The sequence below is a fragment of the Macrotis lagotis genome, chromosome 4 (genome assembly GCF_037893015.1).
Source record: "Macrotis lagotis isolate mMagLag1 chromosome 4, bilby.v1.9.chrom.fasta, whole genome shotgun sequence".
In the NCBI taxonomy this organism is placed as follows: Eukaryota; Metazoa; Chordata; class Mammalia; order Peramelemorphia; family Peramelidae; genus Macrotis; species Macrotis lagotis.
In genome coordinates this window covers 152,842,475-152,859,594 of record NC_133661.1, presented here as the reverse complement: position 1 = coordinate 152,859,594, position 17,120 = coordinate 152,842,475, and the positions used below count along the sequence as shown (strand labels likewise).

Genomic DNA, 17,120 nt, shown 5'->3' with positions numbered 1-17,120 from the left:
AATTTCAAGCAATATGTCATTTTTGCCAAATGGTTTAAATAAACTAATTATATAGAGTGTTTATAGAAATAATTTGCTTCATGATCAGTTTTTCCATAGTCATGCTCTCTAGATTCTGAAGAATCTTGAGGGATCCGATATCAAACAAACACACTTTTACTTTGACTAGGACTTGCCAGCCATAGACTGTAGAATGAGTTCCCATAACTTTCCCTACCTGAGGAGTTCCTGATCTCACCTCCACCTCAAATCTTTCAAAGCAGAGACAGTAAGTTACCTAGGTAAGGATATAGTCCATGGGTTTCTATATCATCATCTATCAAACTGGCCTTGGTACTGTTACATATATATGATACCCCATCTTACAGCAGGGACTAACTGTTCCTTATGCCTGGAATATTCACCTTTCTCAACTCTGTCCCTTAGAATCCCCAGATTCTAACCCAAAGGCAATCATTTATATGGGAGTTTTCTTAAAAAATTTTTTCTGAATTTAAATATCAAATGCAATAAGCATCTCTATAAACAAAGTACAATGTGTATGGGGGGAAATTGTACATGAAGTTATTAATGTTTGTCATGTATAGTTTCCTTTTCCTTAAAATATATAATAAATTCAACATGAAACTTTCAAAGCTGTCCTGCTTGTCTGTTTCCTAATGAAAATTTTTCTGATGTACCCCCTCCAACTGCTAATGCTTTCTCTGCAAAACTCATCTTGTATCTATATTGTATCTGCAATATATGTATGCACACCTATGAAGATAATGATGATGATGTACATATAAACATCTCCAAGAGAATGCAAGCTCCTTGAAAGCAGTGTTGTCATTCTAGTACCAGCACATGCCCAGTATGATAAATGCTTATTGACTGATTAATTCGAGAGCATCCACTGCTTACACTCTCAGAATCATTGAGGACCCCCTCAAAGAGCTTTTGTCTGTATAAGTTATATTGGTCAATATTTAATATATTAAAAATTAAAATTTTTTATGATGAAAATAGCTTTGACCTTGAGGATTCTGTGAAAGGGTCTTGTCAACTCCTTCCTCTGCCATCCTAGACCCCTCCATACCTTATCTTTGATGCCATGGTTACAGCCGGAGCCAATCAAAAAGTCCAGAGCATCAAGCTGCCCATGCTCAGCCGCCAAATGGAAAGCTGTCCGATCAAGCTTTGATTCAGGAAGAAAAATAGAATTATTTTCAGTGCAATCCAACAAAGCAGTTGGTACCTTCCTCCCAGCCTCCATCACTCTGCCTATCCCACCTCATATTTCCTTGGGGTAAATCCTGCAAAGAGGCCCCAGCAGCAATCTCAAAGGTCTTGAGTCTCATGAAGCAGGACCACCAACTCCTCTGATGCACTAAAGGACTGGCATTAACAACTTCTTAGTACCAAAGTACCTCATTCATTCAGCATTCAGCTGCTGCACACTAACGAATTTTTAGATTCACTTCTATAAATATCAGTTTCATTGCATCAGGAATTCATGATTTTAATCAATGTAGGCACCATCACCCCAATACCCAGTAACAAACTTATTGTAACACCTCATATACGGTTATATCTAAGTAGATCTGTATTCTGTTTCTGTGGCCAAAAACAAAAACAAATCATTATTACCTTCCTAATGACAAACTTCCTCAAACTTAGCTAGACTGATCCTCAGATAACAGACACATATGTGTACATTTGCCAATCCATAGTTAAACCCAAAGGTAGCTAGATAGCACAGTGGATAAAATGCCAGGTCTGACAGCAGGAAAATCTGAGTTCAAATTCAGCCTCAGACACTTACTAGCTGTGTGACCCCAGACAAGTCACTTCATCCTATTTGCCTCAATTTTCTCATCTGTAAAATGAATTGGAGAATGGCAAACCACTCCAGTATTTTTTGCCAAGGAAATCCCCAAATGGGTCACAAAGAATCAGACACAACTGAAAATGACTGAACAAACAACATTTAAACCCTATCCAACTTGGTAGAACCTGCTAGAGTTTACTCTTTGTTGAGATAGGTTTCAAGAATCCAGGAGCATCCCTGCTACGCAATAAAGTATTTGAGTAAGGTATAATGGAGGATTAATAATGAAACTTTCTAAAAGAGAAATTTGGGGACAAAATTCTCTCTAAAACATATTGTATAGACTTCCCTACCTTCTTAAACAGAATTTTAAACATGATTTAAACTTCCTCTTGATGACTCAGGTTCATTATTACAAATATTGGTTATCACAATTTGTTGCTCAGTATATAAATCTCTCTGACCCTATGGAACATATATAGCATGTCCATGGGGTTTTCTTGGCAAAAATGCTGAAGTGGGTTGCCATTTCCTTCTCCAGTTATCATAATTAAGTTTAACCCAATTAACATTTATTAAGGACTAGGCTTTGGGATACAGAAAATTTGGAAAAGCCATGTGTCTGTCTCCACAAATTTTAGATCAAAAAGGGGATAAGCACCATTCTCTCATAACCATATACCACAATTTATTCAGCTTTTCCTCAACTGATGGATATCCTCTCAATTCTAATTCTTAGTCACCACAAAAAGAGCTGCTACAAATATTTTTGTACAAATACATTATTTTCCCTTTCTAAAAAACTTCTTTGAGATATATGCTATAATATAATTAAGATATGACATATAACTATAATATAACAATATTACTAGATAAGTATATTAGAGTGGAAAAATAAAATGCCATGCATATTATTTGAACATGAATGAAGTAAGAAATTGTGCATAATATAGTGGTTTGGTTTTTTTCCCTCAATGTAGAGGGAAGGAGAGAAAATAGATTTTTGCTTGTTGAAAAAAGTAAAATCTAATTTTTAAAAATGCTATTTGAGTTCCTAGGGAAAGGTCACAATACCCAGAGGGGTATTGGGTGCTGGAACTTGGTGAGTCTCAGTGGTATGCTGAGGTGTATGAGACTATCTTCCAGCCTGCTTAAAGATCCAATCCCTCTGGTAGCCCTTTGTTGTCACATAGTAAACTGTCACTTCTCATAGGATTCTAGCTTTACAAGGGAAAAGGGAACATAAACATTATCAAATTTCAACCCCTTCATTTTTATAGTTGAGGAAACTGAAGGACAGAGAAGTTAAGTGATTTGTCTAGGGTTACACAAACACTAAATATTGAGCCCAAATATGAGGCAGTATACTGTCAGTGAAGGAAAAAAATAGTTCTAAAATTAAAAGATTTGTTTCAAATCTTATCCCTGGAGATTTTTACCTGTGTGACCTTGGTCAAGTAACTTATGCTGTTCCTTTGTGGGCCTTAGTTTCTTTTTTTTTTTTAGGTTTTTGTAAGGCAAATGAGGTTAAGTGGCTTGCCCAAAGCCACACAGCTAGGTAATTATTAAGTGTCTCAGACCAGATTTGAACTCAGGTACTCCTGACTCCAGGGCTGGTGCTTTATCCACTGAACTACCTATCTACCCCAGCCTTAGTTTCTTTATTTGTAAAATGAAGTGGTTAGATTAGACAATGTTCCTTCCAGATCTAAATCTCATTGTTCAATCATTTCAGTCTTGTCTGACTCTTCATGACCCTATTTAGGATTTTTTCAGTAAAGATACTGGTGTGGTTTGCCATTTCCATCTCTGGTTTATTTTCCAGAGGAAGAAACTGAGGCAAACAGGGTTAAATGACTTGCCCAGGGGCACACAGCTAAGTAAGTGTCTGAGTCCCAATTTGAACTCAGGAAGATGAGTCTTCCTAACTCCAAACCCAGTATCATATCCACTGTACACTTCACTGCCCAGTTCTAGATTCTATGACCTTATCAGCTCCAGATTCTTGGGCTCCATATTCAGGGCTCTTTCTCATGTCTTCTGAGGCATCTACTCCCATAGCTTTTTTCTTCTTTCTGATCTACCAGGAACTGAGCAGCCAGGTCATTAAACTTGTTCAAAACTGTGTCCAAAATTGGAGTAAATAGTCTCTAAAGGAGCTTCCTTGAGCATGAGATGTATGAACTTTGATGCTACCACTCCATGGCCTCCATGTCACTTTCCTAGAGGTCTTTGGCTGACTTCTCAGCTATGTTCCAGATAGTTTAGGCTGTCTCTTATTATACAGTAAGTCCTATTCCCAACCCTGGTAAGAAATAAAGCCAACTGGACTGCTTTGGAAAGAATTAGGCAATTTGGAGTCACATGGCCTAGAGAATGGGAAACTTAATCTCTATGGTTTAGCATGACACAAGAAATGTCCAAAAAGAAAATTAAAGGGAGAGACAGGAGGTGCAAGGGGAGAGAAGTGAGCCAAAGCCCCACTTAGCCTGAGTCATGGCAAGGACACCCTTCCTAGAATTCTAGAGTCAGCTAGCCCACAGTTTCTCAAGCAAACACACATCCCAATGTTATAAAGAAATGGAGGAAGAATAGGCAGATACTGATTCAGCCCCACAAAGGGATCTTGTGGTCAGCAGCAGCAGTTGTTCTGGAAGAGATTGTTTCTTTGATTAAGTATGTGTTGACTAATTCCCTGGCCTTACCCATAGATTCCCAATGAGAAGATAGATGTTGGCAGTGTTGGGAGATTTTTGAAGTTGCTAGCTCTCCAAGCTGGTTGCCAATGCCCTGTTTATGCCACAGCCTCCTCTCTATGGTTCTCCAATGAAAAGAAAGCAGCAGCTGGTAGATACAGCCCCTCCCCAGGCCTCACACAAAAGGGGAAATCTACCATCTGCACTCTCTCCTCCTCCTCCTTCCCAGTGATCCAAATACAATAACATATGGAACGTACTTTGCAAACCTATCTAAATCGGGACCATTATCACCATCACCATCCTTTCCTCATGACTTTGGAGAAAATGAGCCCCCTTCTCACAAAAGAGGGCTATTACAACAACTTATTTGACTAGTTTCTGTTTTTCATCTTTCCAAGGACCACTTTCTGAGTTAATCTTTTCAGGGCATCAATTTGATATGATGCCTTGGAATCATGGAATGTCAGAGTTGGAAAGGCCCTCAGAGCTCAGATAGTCTGGTCCCTTCATTCTGCAGAAGAAAGAACTGATGGCTTCCTTATTTTCCAAAAAGAAAAAACTAAACTAAACTAAAAATTCCCAGACTGACTTTCAAGACTCTCCATGATCCCACCCAGCTTACCTGGATTTCAATGTGATCTCCATAAAGTAGGTCATCATCCAGCAAGATCACATCAGCCCTCCTCATCAGTATACCATATCCCTGCCCCTCCTTCCCGCTGATTGGGTGCAGTAGAGATTGGACTGTTGAGAGTTCTCCTTAATTCTCCATTTATGGAGGGCATCAAGGATAGTCATCTTATTTCTCACCATGTCACACTTCTCTGGATTGCCTCAGACCCCCTTTTCAGATTTTTTAATGGAGTTTTTTATATTTTTGTTTTTATTTTTCTTTGAGCTCCTGTCTTTTTCCTTTATCTTTAGTCTTAACAAAATGCCTGGTCCATAGTAGGCACTTAATAAATGCTTATTGATTGACAATGTTTGAGCTGATTTCATCCCAATTCATCACCTTATTTGAGTTAGGCTAATTTCTACTTAAATTGTATTGAAATAATCCTTGAATTGATGCTGAGTGAGATGAGCAGAACCAGAAGAACATTGTATGCCCTAACAACAACATTGGGTGATGATCAACCTTGATGGACTTGCTCATTCCTCAGTGCAACAATCAGGGACAATTTTAGGGGATCTGTGATGGAGAACAACATCTGTATCCAGAAAAGAAACCATGGAGTTTAAACTATGACCAAAGTTTATTATCTTCAATTTTTTAAAGTTGTCTTATGTAATATATAATTTTGCTATCTTTAATGTTTTCTTTCTTCCTTTTTAATCTAATTCTTCTCTCATAACAAGTTCAATTTCAATCTATGTTTATCATGCAAATATAAAGCATATATCAGATTGCCTTCTATTGGGAGGAGGAGAAAGGGAGAAAAATTATAAAATTCAAAAACCTTGCAAAAAAGTGATTGGTAGAAACTATCATTGTATGTAATTGGAAGACAAATAAAACATTTATTATAATAAAAAAAAGAAATCATCCTGAGACTTGATTGACTCAGATTTCCTTGGTACAAAACAGCAATGAGGAGCTCCCTGGGCAATCATACACTTAGCTAATAGGCCACAAAAGGCAAATCAGACAAGGGAGCTTTGCTTACTAGAATCAACACTGGAAATACTCATCACATATCATTGCCAAATATCCTTCTACTGTGACTAGGTAAATCTTTGGTTAATTGTTGAATGACCTGTGATTGTCGTTCCTGTGATCCCAGTCCAAAACATCTCTCCTGCCTTACATTGGTCCCCTTCACGTACTCTGTGCTCCAGTCAAATCATTCAATTGTTGTTTTTAATTATTAAATCATGTCTGATTCATTATAACCCCATTTGGAGTTTTCTTGGCAAGAATATTGGAATGGTTTTCCCTTTCCTTCTCCATCTCATTTTACAGATGCAGAAACTGAAGCAGAGGTTAATGACTTACCCAGGGTCATATAGCAAGTATCTGAGGTCACAATTAAATTCAAGTCTTCCTGACCAGGACAGGTGATAGGACAGGTGTCCTATCCATTGCACTACCCAGCTATTGCATCATAATAATAACATTAACATCTAAGACACTTACTACAATAATAGATACGAATAACTATAACTACCTCCCAAGATTGCTGTGAGGCTCAAATGAGATAATATTTGTAAATTGCTTAGCATACAGTACCTGATATAGATATAGAGATAGAGATAGAGATTAGATATAGATGATATAGATATTTTCAGACATCAAGTCTGGAAATTCTCATCACATATCATTGCCAAATATCCTTCTACTGTGACTAGATAAATCTTTGGTCCCCTTCATGTACTCTGTGCTCTCATCAAATCATAGTAAACATTTAATAAATACCTTTCTCCCTTCTTTTCAACAAATGTTTACTCAATGGATGAAAAGGAGTTGGAGACCTCCATTCCAAGAAGATGGTGCCCCTGGCCCAAGCCATTTTCCTAAAGTGAAAGGTGTTATCCATAAACTCATAATAACTTTTACCTTATCAAGTTGATCAAGGGCCACATCTTCTAAATCTTCCATTATAAACTCTAAGATATGGACATGGCCCCTTTGAGCTGCACAGTGAAGTATGTTCAGACCATTCTGCAAAAGAAATAAAATGTTTTTTTCAATCCCTATTCAATCCTTTCATTCCCATGTCCATGTCACCATTCATTGCCTTGATTTCTCACATGCTCTTCTAAGGTAAATAGATTGATGATTTCTTCTCTAACTATGCCCCTCACTTCCTAATGTCTCTGAACTTGGTAACTCAGTCCTTGGTTTATAGCTGGGTTGGATCCCAGAAGTAATGAGGCTGTTGGAAGCCCAAAACACATTTTCCCACAAAAGTGATGTTATAAAAGATGGCTAGAAAATTTTGTACTCTGTAGCATGAGTCTGCTAGAAGCAATTTTATTCATATAGATTTTCCTAAATTTTCTAAATGTTTTTCTTAGGAACAGAGATGGGTAGAGCTACCCCATTGCTATGAAAACTTCTCTCTAACTCAAGTTGGTCTGGAGTTACAAACAATAGACAAAATTCCTCACTGAGTACTTAGTACTTAGAGAGAGCCAAGGGAAAAATTCAGGTACCATTTTGCTTTATCAAACAGAACAACTTAATCAGGTATACTCTTGAACAATCATTTTTCTAAAACCATTCAATCTCTCTCTTTAAGAGTTCTCCTTTCCTGGGGTGGCTAGGTGGCACAGTGGATAGAACACTGGCCCTGAAGTCAGGAGTACCTGAGTTCAAATCCGGCCTCAGACACTTAATAATTACCTAGGTGTGTGCCCTTGGGCAAGTCACTTAACCCCATTGCCTTGCAAAAACTAAAAAAAAAGTGCTCCTTTCCAATTGGTCAAAAATTTCAAGAGGTATTTCTATTGAATGAAGTAACCAGAATTCTTCTTTCTCTTAGTTTGATACTTAATCTAATAACTTTTGGAGTCCTTCCTCTAGAATGTACAAAGATTCCAGTACAAGTTATTGCTTTGAAAGTCATAGCTAAAGAAAGACTGATAAAATTTATTTTTCAGATCAACCCAAAGGTTTCAGATAAAGATAATTTTTAAATACTTTATTTTTAATAGTATTTTATTTTTTAATTACATATAAAGGCAATTTTAAACATTCATTCTTTTAAATCTTTGAGTTCCAAATTTTTTCTTCCCTCCCTAAACAAGCAATTTGATATAGGTTATTTACATATGCAATCATGTAAAACATATTTCCATATGTCATACTGTGAAAGAAGAAAGCCAAAAGAATAAAAACAAGAAAATGAAAATAGGGGCAGCAAGGTACAGTGGATAGAGCACAGCCCTGAAGTTAGGAGGACCTGAGTTCAAATCCAGCCTTAGACACTTGATACTGTGTGACCCTAGGCAAGTCAACTTAACCCCAGTTACCTCAATAAAAAAAAAAAAAAAAGTAAAAATTGTATTGTTCCATCTGCATTCAGACTCCTTCAATTCTTTCTCTGGATGTGGATAGCATTTTACATCAATAGTACTTTGAAATTGTCTTGGATCATTATATTGCTGAAAATAGCTGTCATTCATAGCTGATCATTGTACAATGTACAATGTAATAGGGCACACCATCCAAAAAGCTTGGAGAACCCTGCTCTAGAGATTAAGCAATAGGATCAATGTATTTAATATATGGAGTCAAATTTTGCATTAATATAAAGGGTTTTCATTGATTGATTCTGCTTTGATCCTGATTCTGCTACTTCACTTTGCATCTGTTTGTGTAGGTCATTCCTTTCCAGGTTTTTATGAAACCCACCTGCTCATCATTTCTGATGATGCAATGCAATGCAATACAATAAGTATCCCATTACATTTATATACCATAACCTGTTCAGCCATTCCCTAACTGTGGGCATCCCCTCAATTTCCAGTTCTTTGCCACCACACAAAAAGTTGCTGGAACTATTTTTGTTCATGTAGATTCTTTTCCTTTTTCTTAAAATCTCTTTGGAATACAGATTTAATAGTAGAATTGCTGAATCAAAGTTTATGCATAGTTTGATTGCCCTTTGGGCATAGTTACAAATTGCTCTCCAGAATGGTTGGATAAGTTCACAACTCTATTCTTATTAGTGTCCCTATTTTGTCACATCCCTTCCGATAGTTATTACTGTCTTTTTTCTTTCATATTAGCCAGTCTGATAAGTATACAGTAGTATCTCAGAGTCCTTTTAATTTGCATTTCTCTAATCAATAGTGATTTGGAGCATTTTTATATGTCTATGGATAGCTTTAATTTCTTCATCTAAAAACTCCCTGTTCATATCATTTGACCATTTAACACTTGGAAAAGACTTGTATTCTTATAAATTTGACTCATTTCTCTACATATTTGAGAAACGAGACCTTTATTAGAAATTCTGGCTGTTAAAATTGTTTCCCAGCTTTGTGCTTTGCTTCTTTTTTTTGTGGGGCAATGTGGCTAAGTGACTTGCCCAAGGTCACACAGTTAGAAAGTATCAAGTATCAGAGGCCATATTTCTGCTTTATGCAAAAAATTTTAATTTAATATAATCAAAATTATTTATTTTATATCTCATAATGCTTTCTACTCCAAGTTTGAAAATAAAATTCTTGCCTTCTCCAAAGATCTGACAGGTAAACTATTCCTTAATCTACTAATTTACTTATCACCCTTTCTGTCTATATTATGTGGTATAAGATGTTGGTCTATATATAGTTTCTACCATATAGTTTTCTAGTTTTCTCAGCAGTTTTTGTGTCAGATAATGTGTTCTGAAGCTGGGGACTTTAGGTTTATCAAACACTAGGTTGCCATGGTCATTTATTACTGTGTATCATGTACTTAATCTATTCTACTTAGCCATCATTTTATTTCTTAGTTTTACTTACTATCACTTTATAATACAGATTGAGATCTTGGTTACCTTCCTTCACACTTTAAAATTAACTCTCTTAGTAATCTTTTTAAATACTTTTAAAATTTTTCCTGAAAGACAGAGTTGAGGGGACCTTAGTCTGCTTCTATAGATTCAAGGCTAACCCACAAGAGATTTACTGGATATATACAGCTATGGTACGGGTAATGCTGAATAGACTCAAACTCTTGTTTAAAAACATCCCTGTCCCCTTGCTTTTCTTAGTAGCTTATCACAGCAGGTCAGGCAGCAACAGAGAAGAAAGGGCAAAGACGAATGATTAGCAGATGAATATGATGGGTCTTAGGAAAGGAGGTCCGAAGGGAAAAGAAGGGATTAATATCCTGGCCATGCCTATTGGTATCAAAGAGGAAACAGAAGTATCAGTGGTTTGGGTGTGCAAGTTCCCAACTATCAAAGGGGGACAGAAGAGGGGGAGGAGAGGAAAAGAATAGAAAGAAAAAGGAGAAAAGTAGAAGGGGAGAATAAAGAGAAAGGAAAGAAGAAAGAGGGGAGGAGGAAGAGAAGTCCCTTAGGTTTGAATCTCCTCTCATCTCCTCCCCTGCCCCATATATACATAAAGAATGAACTCACCAACACTTTTTCCCGTTGGATCCCAGGATCCCAGTATAGCCCTGCCTAAGTCTTGGAGCCTGAAATCTAGAAGCTAGTTAGGGAACCAGCTTTGGAGGTGAGAGGTGGAGATCCTGCTTTATCACCTTGCTTAACTGCATTCCTAAGTCTAACCTAGAGTTCCCTCCTAGCACATGCTCCTACCTGGGCGGGGGGGGGGGGGGGGGTGGCTCTGGAGTCCAGTCTCATCTGCCCCCAGATTTAGGCAGTGGCCTCACCTTGTCCTCACAGTTGATCTTGGCCCCTGAATTGACTAGCAGCTGTAGGATCCTTAAGTGTCCGAACCAGGCAGAGAGAAGCAGTGCATTCATCCCAAACTAGAGGGAGAGAAGGATGAGATCGTGGTTTTTATTTCATTCTTCCTGTAACTGTGTTTCTTCCTGCTCCATAGAGGCATGTTTATTTATTTATGTCCTCACATCACGTACCCAAACATCTCTGCATGTACATGTGCTTCAGTATCAGTATGCATTCATGCCTCCTTGTCTGCATAAACCTATGCATGTCCATGAGCCAAAGTATCACAGAAATTTGTAGTTGTGACATGTAGAGTCTAAGTCTTTTAGGACCAGGAGGGAATCTTGAAATGATATGGTTCAATCTCCTATCTAATGTAGGCATCCTCTCTTCCAGGAATGATGCTTAATATAGGTCTAAATAAATTTTTATTAACTTACTGCCTTAGTACAGCCTATCTCATAAATGGTTATCCAATCCTCAGTTTCAACACTTTCTCAGGAAAGCCTATTCCAATGAAAACCCTTTATATTAATGCAAAATTTGACTCCATGTAACTAAATACGCTATTCCTATTGCTTAATCTCTAGATCAGGGTTCTCCAAGTTTTTTGGATGGTGTACCCTATTAGCATGAAATTTGAGTATGTATAAATTTATATACATATTTGGAAATTATGTGCATATATTACTGTACTAAATATACACACTATAAAACTTATACAAAAAAGGATGAAATAAATATGAAATAATATTTGAGGGGTGGCTAGGTGGCACAATGAATAGAGAACCAGCCCTGGAGTCAGAAGTACCTGAGTCCAAATCCGGCCTCAGACACTTAATAATTGCTTAGCTGTGTGTCCTTGGGCAAGTCACTTAAATTAAAAATAAATAAATAAATAAATAAATGATGTTTGACCAGGCAATCAACAAGAAATTCTTAGGGCTTATTGATTAAGTTGTGAGGAGATTGACCAGGAAATATCAAGTTTAGACCTTAAGCTTCAAGAAAATCACTTTGGCAACTTAGTGGAGAACAAATTTCAGCAGAGACAGGTTTGAGACAAGAAGAACAATTAGGAGGCTAATACAAGTCCAAGAAAGAAGTGATGAAGGCGGGAACTTGGGTGGTGGCTGAGCTAGCTATGTTAGAAAAAATTGGATGCACCCAGGGTTGAACTGGTAAATGTTTAACAACCAGTTTTCCAAAAATAAATTAACAAATAGAATACAATTTATCTAGACTGACTAAACCAAGCCCTACTTTGAAGCATTTGCTCATTTCTGAGGTTGTCAATGTTCCCACTGAAAATTTAACAATCAGAACTAGCTCCAGCACACTTCTGGATGTAACCTATATTCCAGTTTTCTGATCACACATTTTGCCTGTGGGGAGAGATGGGTCATGAACACCTGGGATCATGCTACTAGCCTCCACTTTAGAGACCACAACACACACACACACACACACACACACACACACACACACACACACACACCCCTACCTCCAGACTAAACACTTCTTGTTGGACAAATTTTCCAGACACACCTCTCCTGTGAATGAACACTACTAGTTGGTCAATAGTGTGATTCCAGAGTTGAAGATAATACTCCAGGTAACTATGGAGATCCAAGATTGCAACAGCTTAAAAAAATTTTTTAAATAGTCCTCTCATACCATGCTCATCTTAAAATCTCAAAAATCACATAATTGTCAAGCAATCCATGCCTCCATCTCATACTTACATAATCATTTTTAACCTAAACTTTACATGTCTTTTACATTTCATCTAAATAGTTCTAGTTTGTTATGTCAACCTGTTAAGAAGATTATGAAAATTAACTATGAATTAATCACAACTTGAATGAATATTCTGCTTAAAGTTTACAAAATATTCTATCATCTATCATATTAGGAATTCCTTCCAGTTTTATGAGATCTAGAAATTTTTGTAAAAACCAAAATCCTGTGTCTTACAAACTATTGAAGAGGATCTATCTTTGGTTCTATCCTTGCCCTTGCAGCTTTGTATAACCTACAGATATCATACATGTGCCTTCTATGTTCTATGAACACTTCCATTGATGGGAAACCCATTGAATTTTGAGATTACTCATTTAAAGTTCCATATATATTTTGAGTCAAAATCTTTCTCTTTATAACCTGCTGGTCCTAGTTCTTTCCCTCTCAATATCAAAAAAATAATATGTTAACTTCCCCTACCACAGGATACAACTGAACAAAATGTGCAAATATTCTTATAGTCATAGGATTTAGAGCTGGAAGGGACATTAGATATTATTTAGTTCAATCCCCTCATTTTATAGATGAGCAAACTGAGGTCCAGAGCCAGGAAGTAATTTTTCCTGTATCACTCCAGTAGTAAAAAGAAAAGACAGAATTCAAATGCAAATTCTCTCATTGGTCTTTCCACTAAATCATATCATAATGTAATGGAAAGAACCATTAAAGTGTCATCAGATCAGAGTTCTAATCCCTGCTCTTTTGTGTGACTTTGAATATGTTGCTTAACTATTTTTAAACATGAGTTTCCATTTTCTCATTTGTAAGATTAATTTAGGGACTCTTTACTCTTCTGGTATCCCCCTTAAAGAATCTGGTAAAATCTATGAATACCTTTTCAGATTAATGTTTTTAAATACAGCAATTTGCAAAGGGAACTGATAATATTGAAATAAGTTATCAAAATGTTATTTTTTTTAAAAAAGACCCATTTCATAGATGCTAGGTTCTGAGATGCTACATTGTAGCTCTAACATTCATGGATCCTTTATAACTGACCCTTTCATGTACTTGTCTGTTACAGAATCCTAGGAGAGATCTTAAGCTATCTAGTCCAACCAATAACTGAATAACAAATCTCTAGAAAATAATCTCACAAATGGTCATCTAGTTTTTGCTCAAAGACCTCCAATGAAGAGAAATCTACCTCCATGGCAGGCCTTCAAATACTTCAAGACAATCATCATATGCCTACTAAAATTTCTTTTCTAGGTGAAACATCCCAGACCCTCTAATGCTGCTTTTGTCCACATACCTGCCTGGGTCTCTCTTTGTTTGTGTCTAGAAATACTCATGAGATTGTTTCTATGTGCCTGTATCACTTTTTAAAGTTTGATGGTGTTCTTTTCATTTGGAAAGTGTAAATTAAATGCTGCAGGTTGATGGATCAAATTTAGAATGAAAACCCCAAGTTTACATATTAAGACACAAAGAGATCTTTTTTTTTTCTGCTCAGAAAAGCAGAGTTGAGACCATGAGCCCTCATCCCCTGCCTACCATGTCCTTGTCATCCACAGACACCTTGTACTCCAGGAGTAGTTTCACAGCTTGCTCGTGTCCAGCCCCAGAAGCCCAATGCAGTGCCATCCTGCCCACCTGTTCCAAGAACACAGAGAAACCATTAACCCCAAACCCGAGCTACCCTTTCCTAGCTGTTATCCAGAAACCACAAAAAAGAAAATCACATCTCATTTTCTCTCTTTTATTTCCTCTTCCCAGTAGACTCTTGACATATTCTGGTTTCCTAATTCCCTGCTTCCCTTCTTGCTTCTGATTATTCACTTGGCTGGGGGAGCGGGGGGGAGAAGGCTAATCTTTTCAAATTGAATTTCAAATTTAAATGGATATAAAAGTATTTCAAAAATATAAAATGCAAAAGAGGCAGAAAGGAGTGGGCAAGAGAAAAACAATGACCCTAAGATCAGAAAGGTGAGGAGGAAATAATAAATGAGAAGCACTGGTATGGTTGTGTGTCCTCAGTCTCTTTTGGCCAGCTCCTACTGACCCAGGAACTGAAAAGGTAGGAGAGATAGAACAATGTACAATTAGTCTTTTAGCCCATCACCACAGAACTGTGACCTAGGTGGCATAGCTCCTAAAGTTGAGGTAGGGTACAGTATAATTATGCTCACCTCCCCCTGAGGCCCATAGATGGTGCAATGGATAGAGTCAGGAAACCTGAGTCCAAATCCATTTTCAAACATGTAAGTGATCCCAGGCCAAGTCATTTAATCTTTGCCTGTTTCGGTTTCCTTAACTATAAACTGGGGAGAATAATAGCACATACCTCCCAAATTGTCTTTAGGATCAAATGAGAGGATATTTGTAAGATGCTTAGCCAGGCACACATTCCAGGGCAATCTGGAATATGGCTATGTTGGGAGCTACCTTTCAGCAACTGCCCTCTTCTCTTCCCCACATCCCCATTTCAACAGATTCTTCCATTTACATGCTTCTGAAACCTTCCCATTCCAGACCAGGTATACCAGGTATACCAGGTAGGTTCTTAACCTAAGCAGATGCCCAAGGCAGATGGTTGCCTCTATTCCTTTGGGTTTTTTAAATCTTGTTTTTGCTCTTTTAAAAATCTTTTATTGAAATATTTTATTTCAATATTTCCCTCACTCTACTCTCTACTGAACCAAACATTTTAACAAAAAAAAATTTTTTTAAAGTAGAAAATGGACAGTTCAACAAAATCAAATCTCTTTTCTGTCTAACAACATATGTAATATTCCACACTCATAGAGCTCCATCTTTTGCAAAGAGGCAAGGAAGATAACATTTTGCCCTGGGCTTTCTACTTCTGCCCTAAGTGTGTATTAAGTATTTCTCAGTCACTGACCATTGGTCTGCGCTATTAATTCAAGGTCCCTTCTACCACCTCCTCATTCCACATCCCCCTTTTAACTCTGATTGCTCTTACTTCTAGAATCTGTGTTCTCCTGTATTTTTGACTATTTGCCTAAATTCTTTATCATCTTTCTTACCCTGGTCAATGGTGTTTATGGCACCCGATGCATTGGCTATCTTCCAAATCTATCTCTCACCAGTTTCCCCAGACTTTCCTTATAGTCTATGATCTGACTTGAGCTTGCCTACCTGATTTGGTCTCATGACCTTGATTTGACCAATTGATAATTCAAATGATCCAGTAGGCTGGGTTCCAAGAGCTGGCCAAGATCCAGTCCATTCTTATACCTCTATTCCATTCCAGTCTGTCAGACTGCCTCTATGTTAATTAAACCCACTGCTACTTTAGGACACAGAAGTTAGGGTTGGATTTGGAATGAAAATGTTTAAATACTGCCTCAGCTGCCTACTAGCTATGTGACCCTAGGAAAGTCACTTTACTTCCTTAAACCTCAGATTCTTCGCCTATATAAGTAGAATATTGGTTTGATGGACTTTAAGGTCACCTCTACTCTAAAGCTACAATCCTATGATGCTACCCTAGGGATGCAGAGCTAACATCACTCACAGATACATCCAATGGCCAGAACTAGCCAAAAGAGGAAACTTAGGAGATGATATAAATCAAGGTGATGAACATTTGTTACATGGTAGATATCAGGTTCCAGGTACTGTGCTAAAGACTGGGAAAATAAGGAAAGGCAAAAATATTCCCTGACCTCAAAGAGTTAACAATTTATAACTTGCTATGTTTCTAACCATAGATATCTGCTCTTAAAATGTCAATATAAAGTCATTTAATTTTTTACTCTGAATTTAATGATCAAAAAAGAACTTATTCATATACAAAATGGAACTGAAAAATATAACATGCAAAAAATTGCAAAATATTACACACAAATTACTTTTTACAAAAAGTACATAATAAATTAAATGTATAAAGTTACTTTGACCTAAAACAAAAGTTCTTAATCATGCAAACAATCATCAACTCCTTTGGCAATTTGCTGAAGCCCTTAGACTTTTATCAGAAGAAGGTTTGGCTACCAACATTCATCATTGAAGAAAATGTTAAATTTTAGTTAGAAAGTAGTGAAAATAAAGATGTAATCCCCCCCCCATCTTGGTTCATAGATCCCTTGAAATCGATTTAAGGAGCTTGCCTCCAGTAGAAATCAGATATAAATTAAAGGGTCCTAGAGGGAAAAAATGACTTACATTGTTTTTGGCTCTGATATTGATGCCCATTTCAATCAGTTCTTTCATCCTCCCAACATTGTTCCGTCTGGCTGCTTCATGGAACTGTTTCTCCAAAGGAAGCACTAAAGGAGGAAGGAAGGAAAGGTAGAATAGATCAAAGCAAAGGATAAGAAAGAAGTCTGATAGGCCTCAGGACCAAATAAGTGAGCCAGCTCCAACTTTGATTTTGTCCCTGAAGGAGGACCATAAGTGAGCCACCCAGACCAAATCACTCACCAAAAAGCAATCTTTGAGCTTGGATCCTAAGTGAGTCCACTTTGGCTTATAGCATGTTCTACTGAGCCT

The 17,120-nt window shown here is 37.2% G+C and overlaps 1 protein-coding gene across 1 annotated transcript in view; it reads right to left on the bottom strand.

Annotated features, from left to right (window-relative positions):
• ANKDD1A (ankyrin repeat and death domain containing 1A) overlaps positions 1 to 16,893 on the bottom strand; it is a 51,295-nt gene extending 34,402 nt beyond the window's left edge. The window contains exons 1-5 of the mRNA XM_074234400.1: positions 16,794 to 16,893; positions 14,160 to 14,258; positions 10,841 to 10,939; positions 7,067 to 7,171; positions 1,079 to 1,177 (exon numbers count right to left, since the gene is read on the bottom strand). Coding sequence (XP_074090501.1) covers positions 1,079 to 1,177; positions 7,067 to 7,171; positions 10,841 to 10,939; positions 14,160 to 14,258; positions 16,794 to 16,841 — 450 coding nt within the window. The 5' untranslated portion in view covers positions 16,842 to 16,893. The remainder of the gene's footprint in view (positions 1 to 1,078; positions 1,178 to 7,066; positions 7,172 to 10,840; positions 10,940 to 14,159; positions 14,259 to 16,793) is intronic.
• Between the last annotated feature and the right edge of the window lie 227 nt (positions 16,894 to 17,120).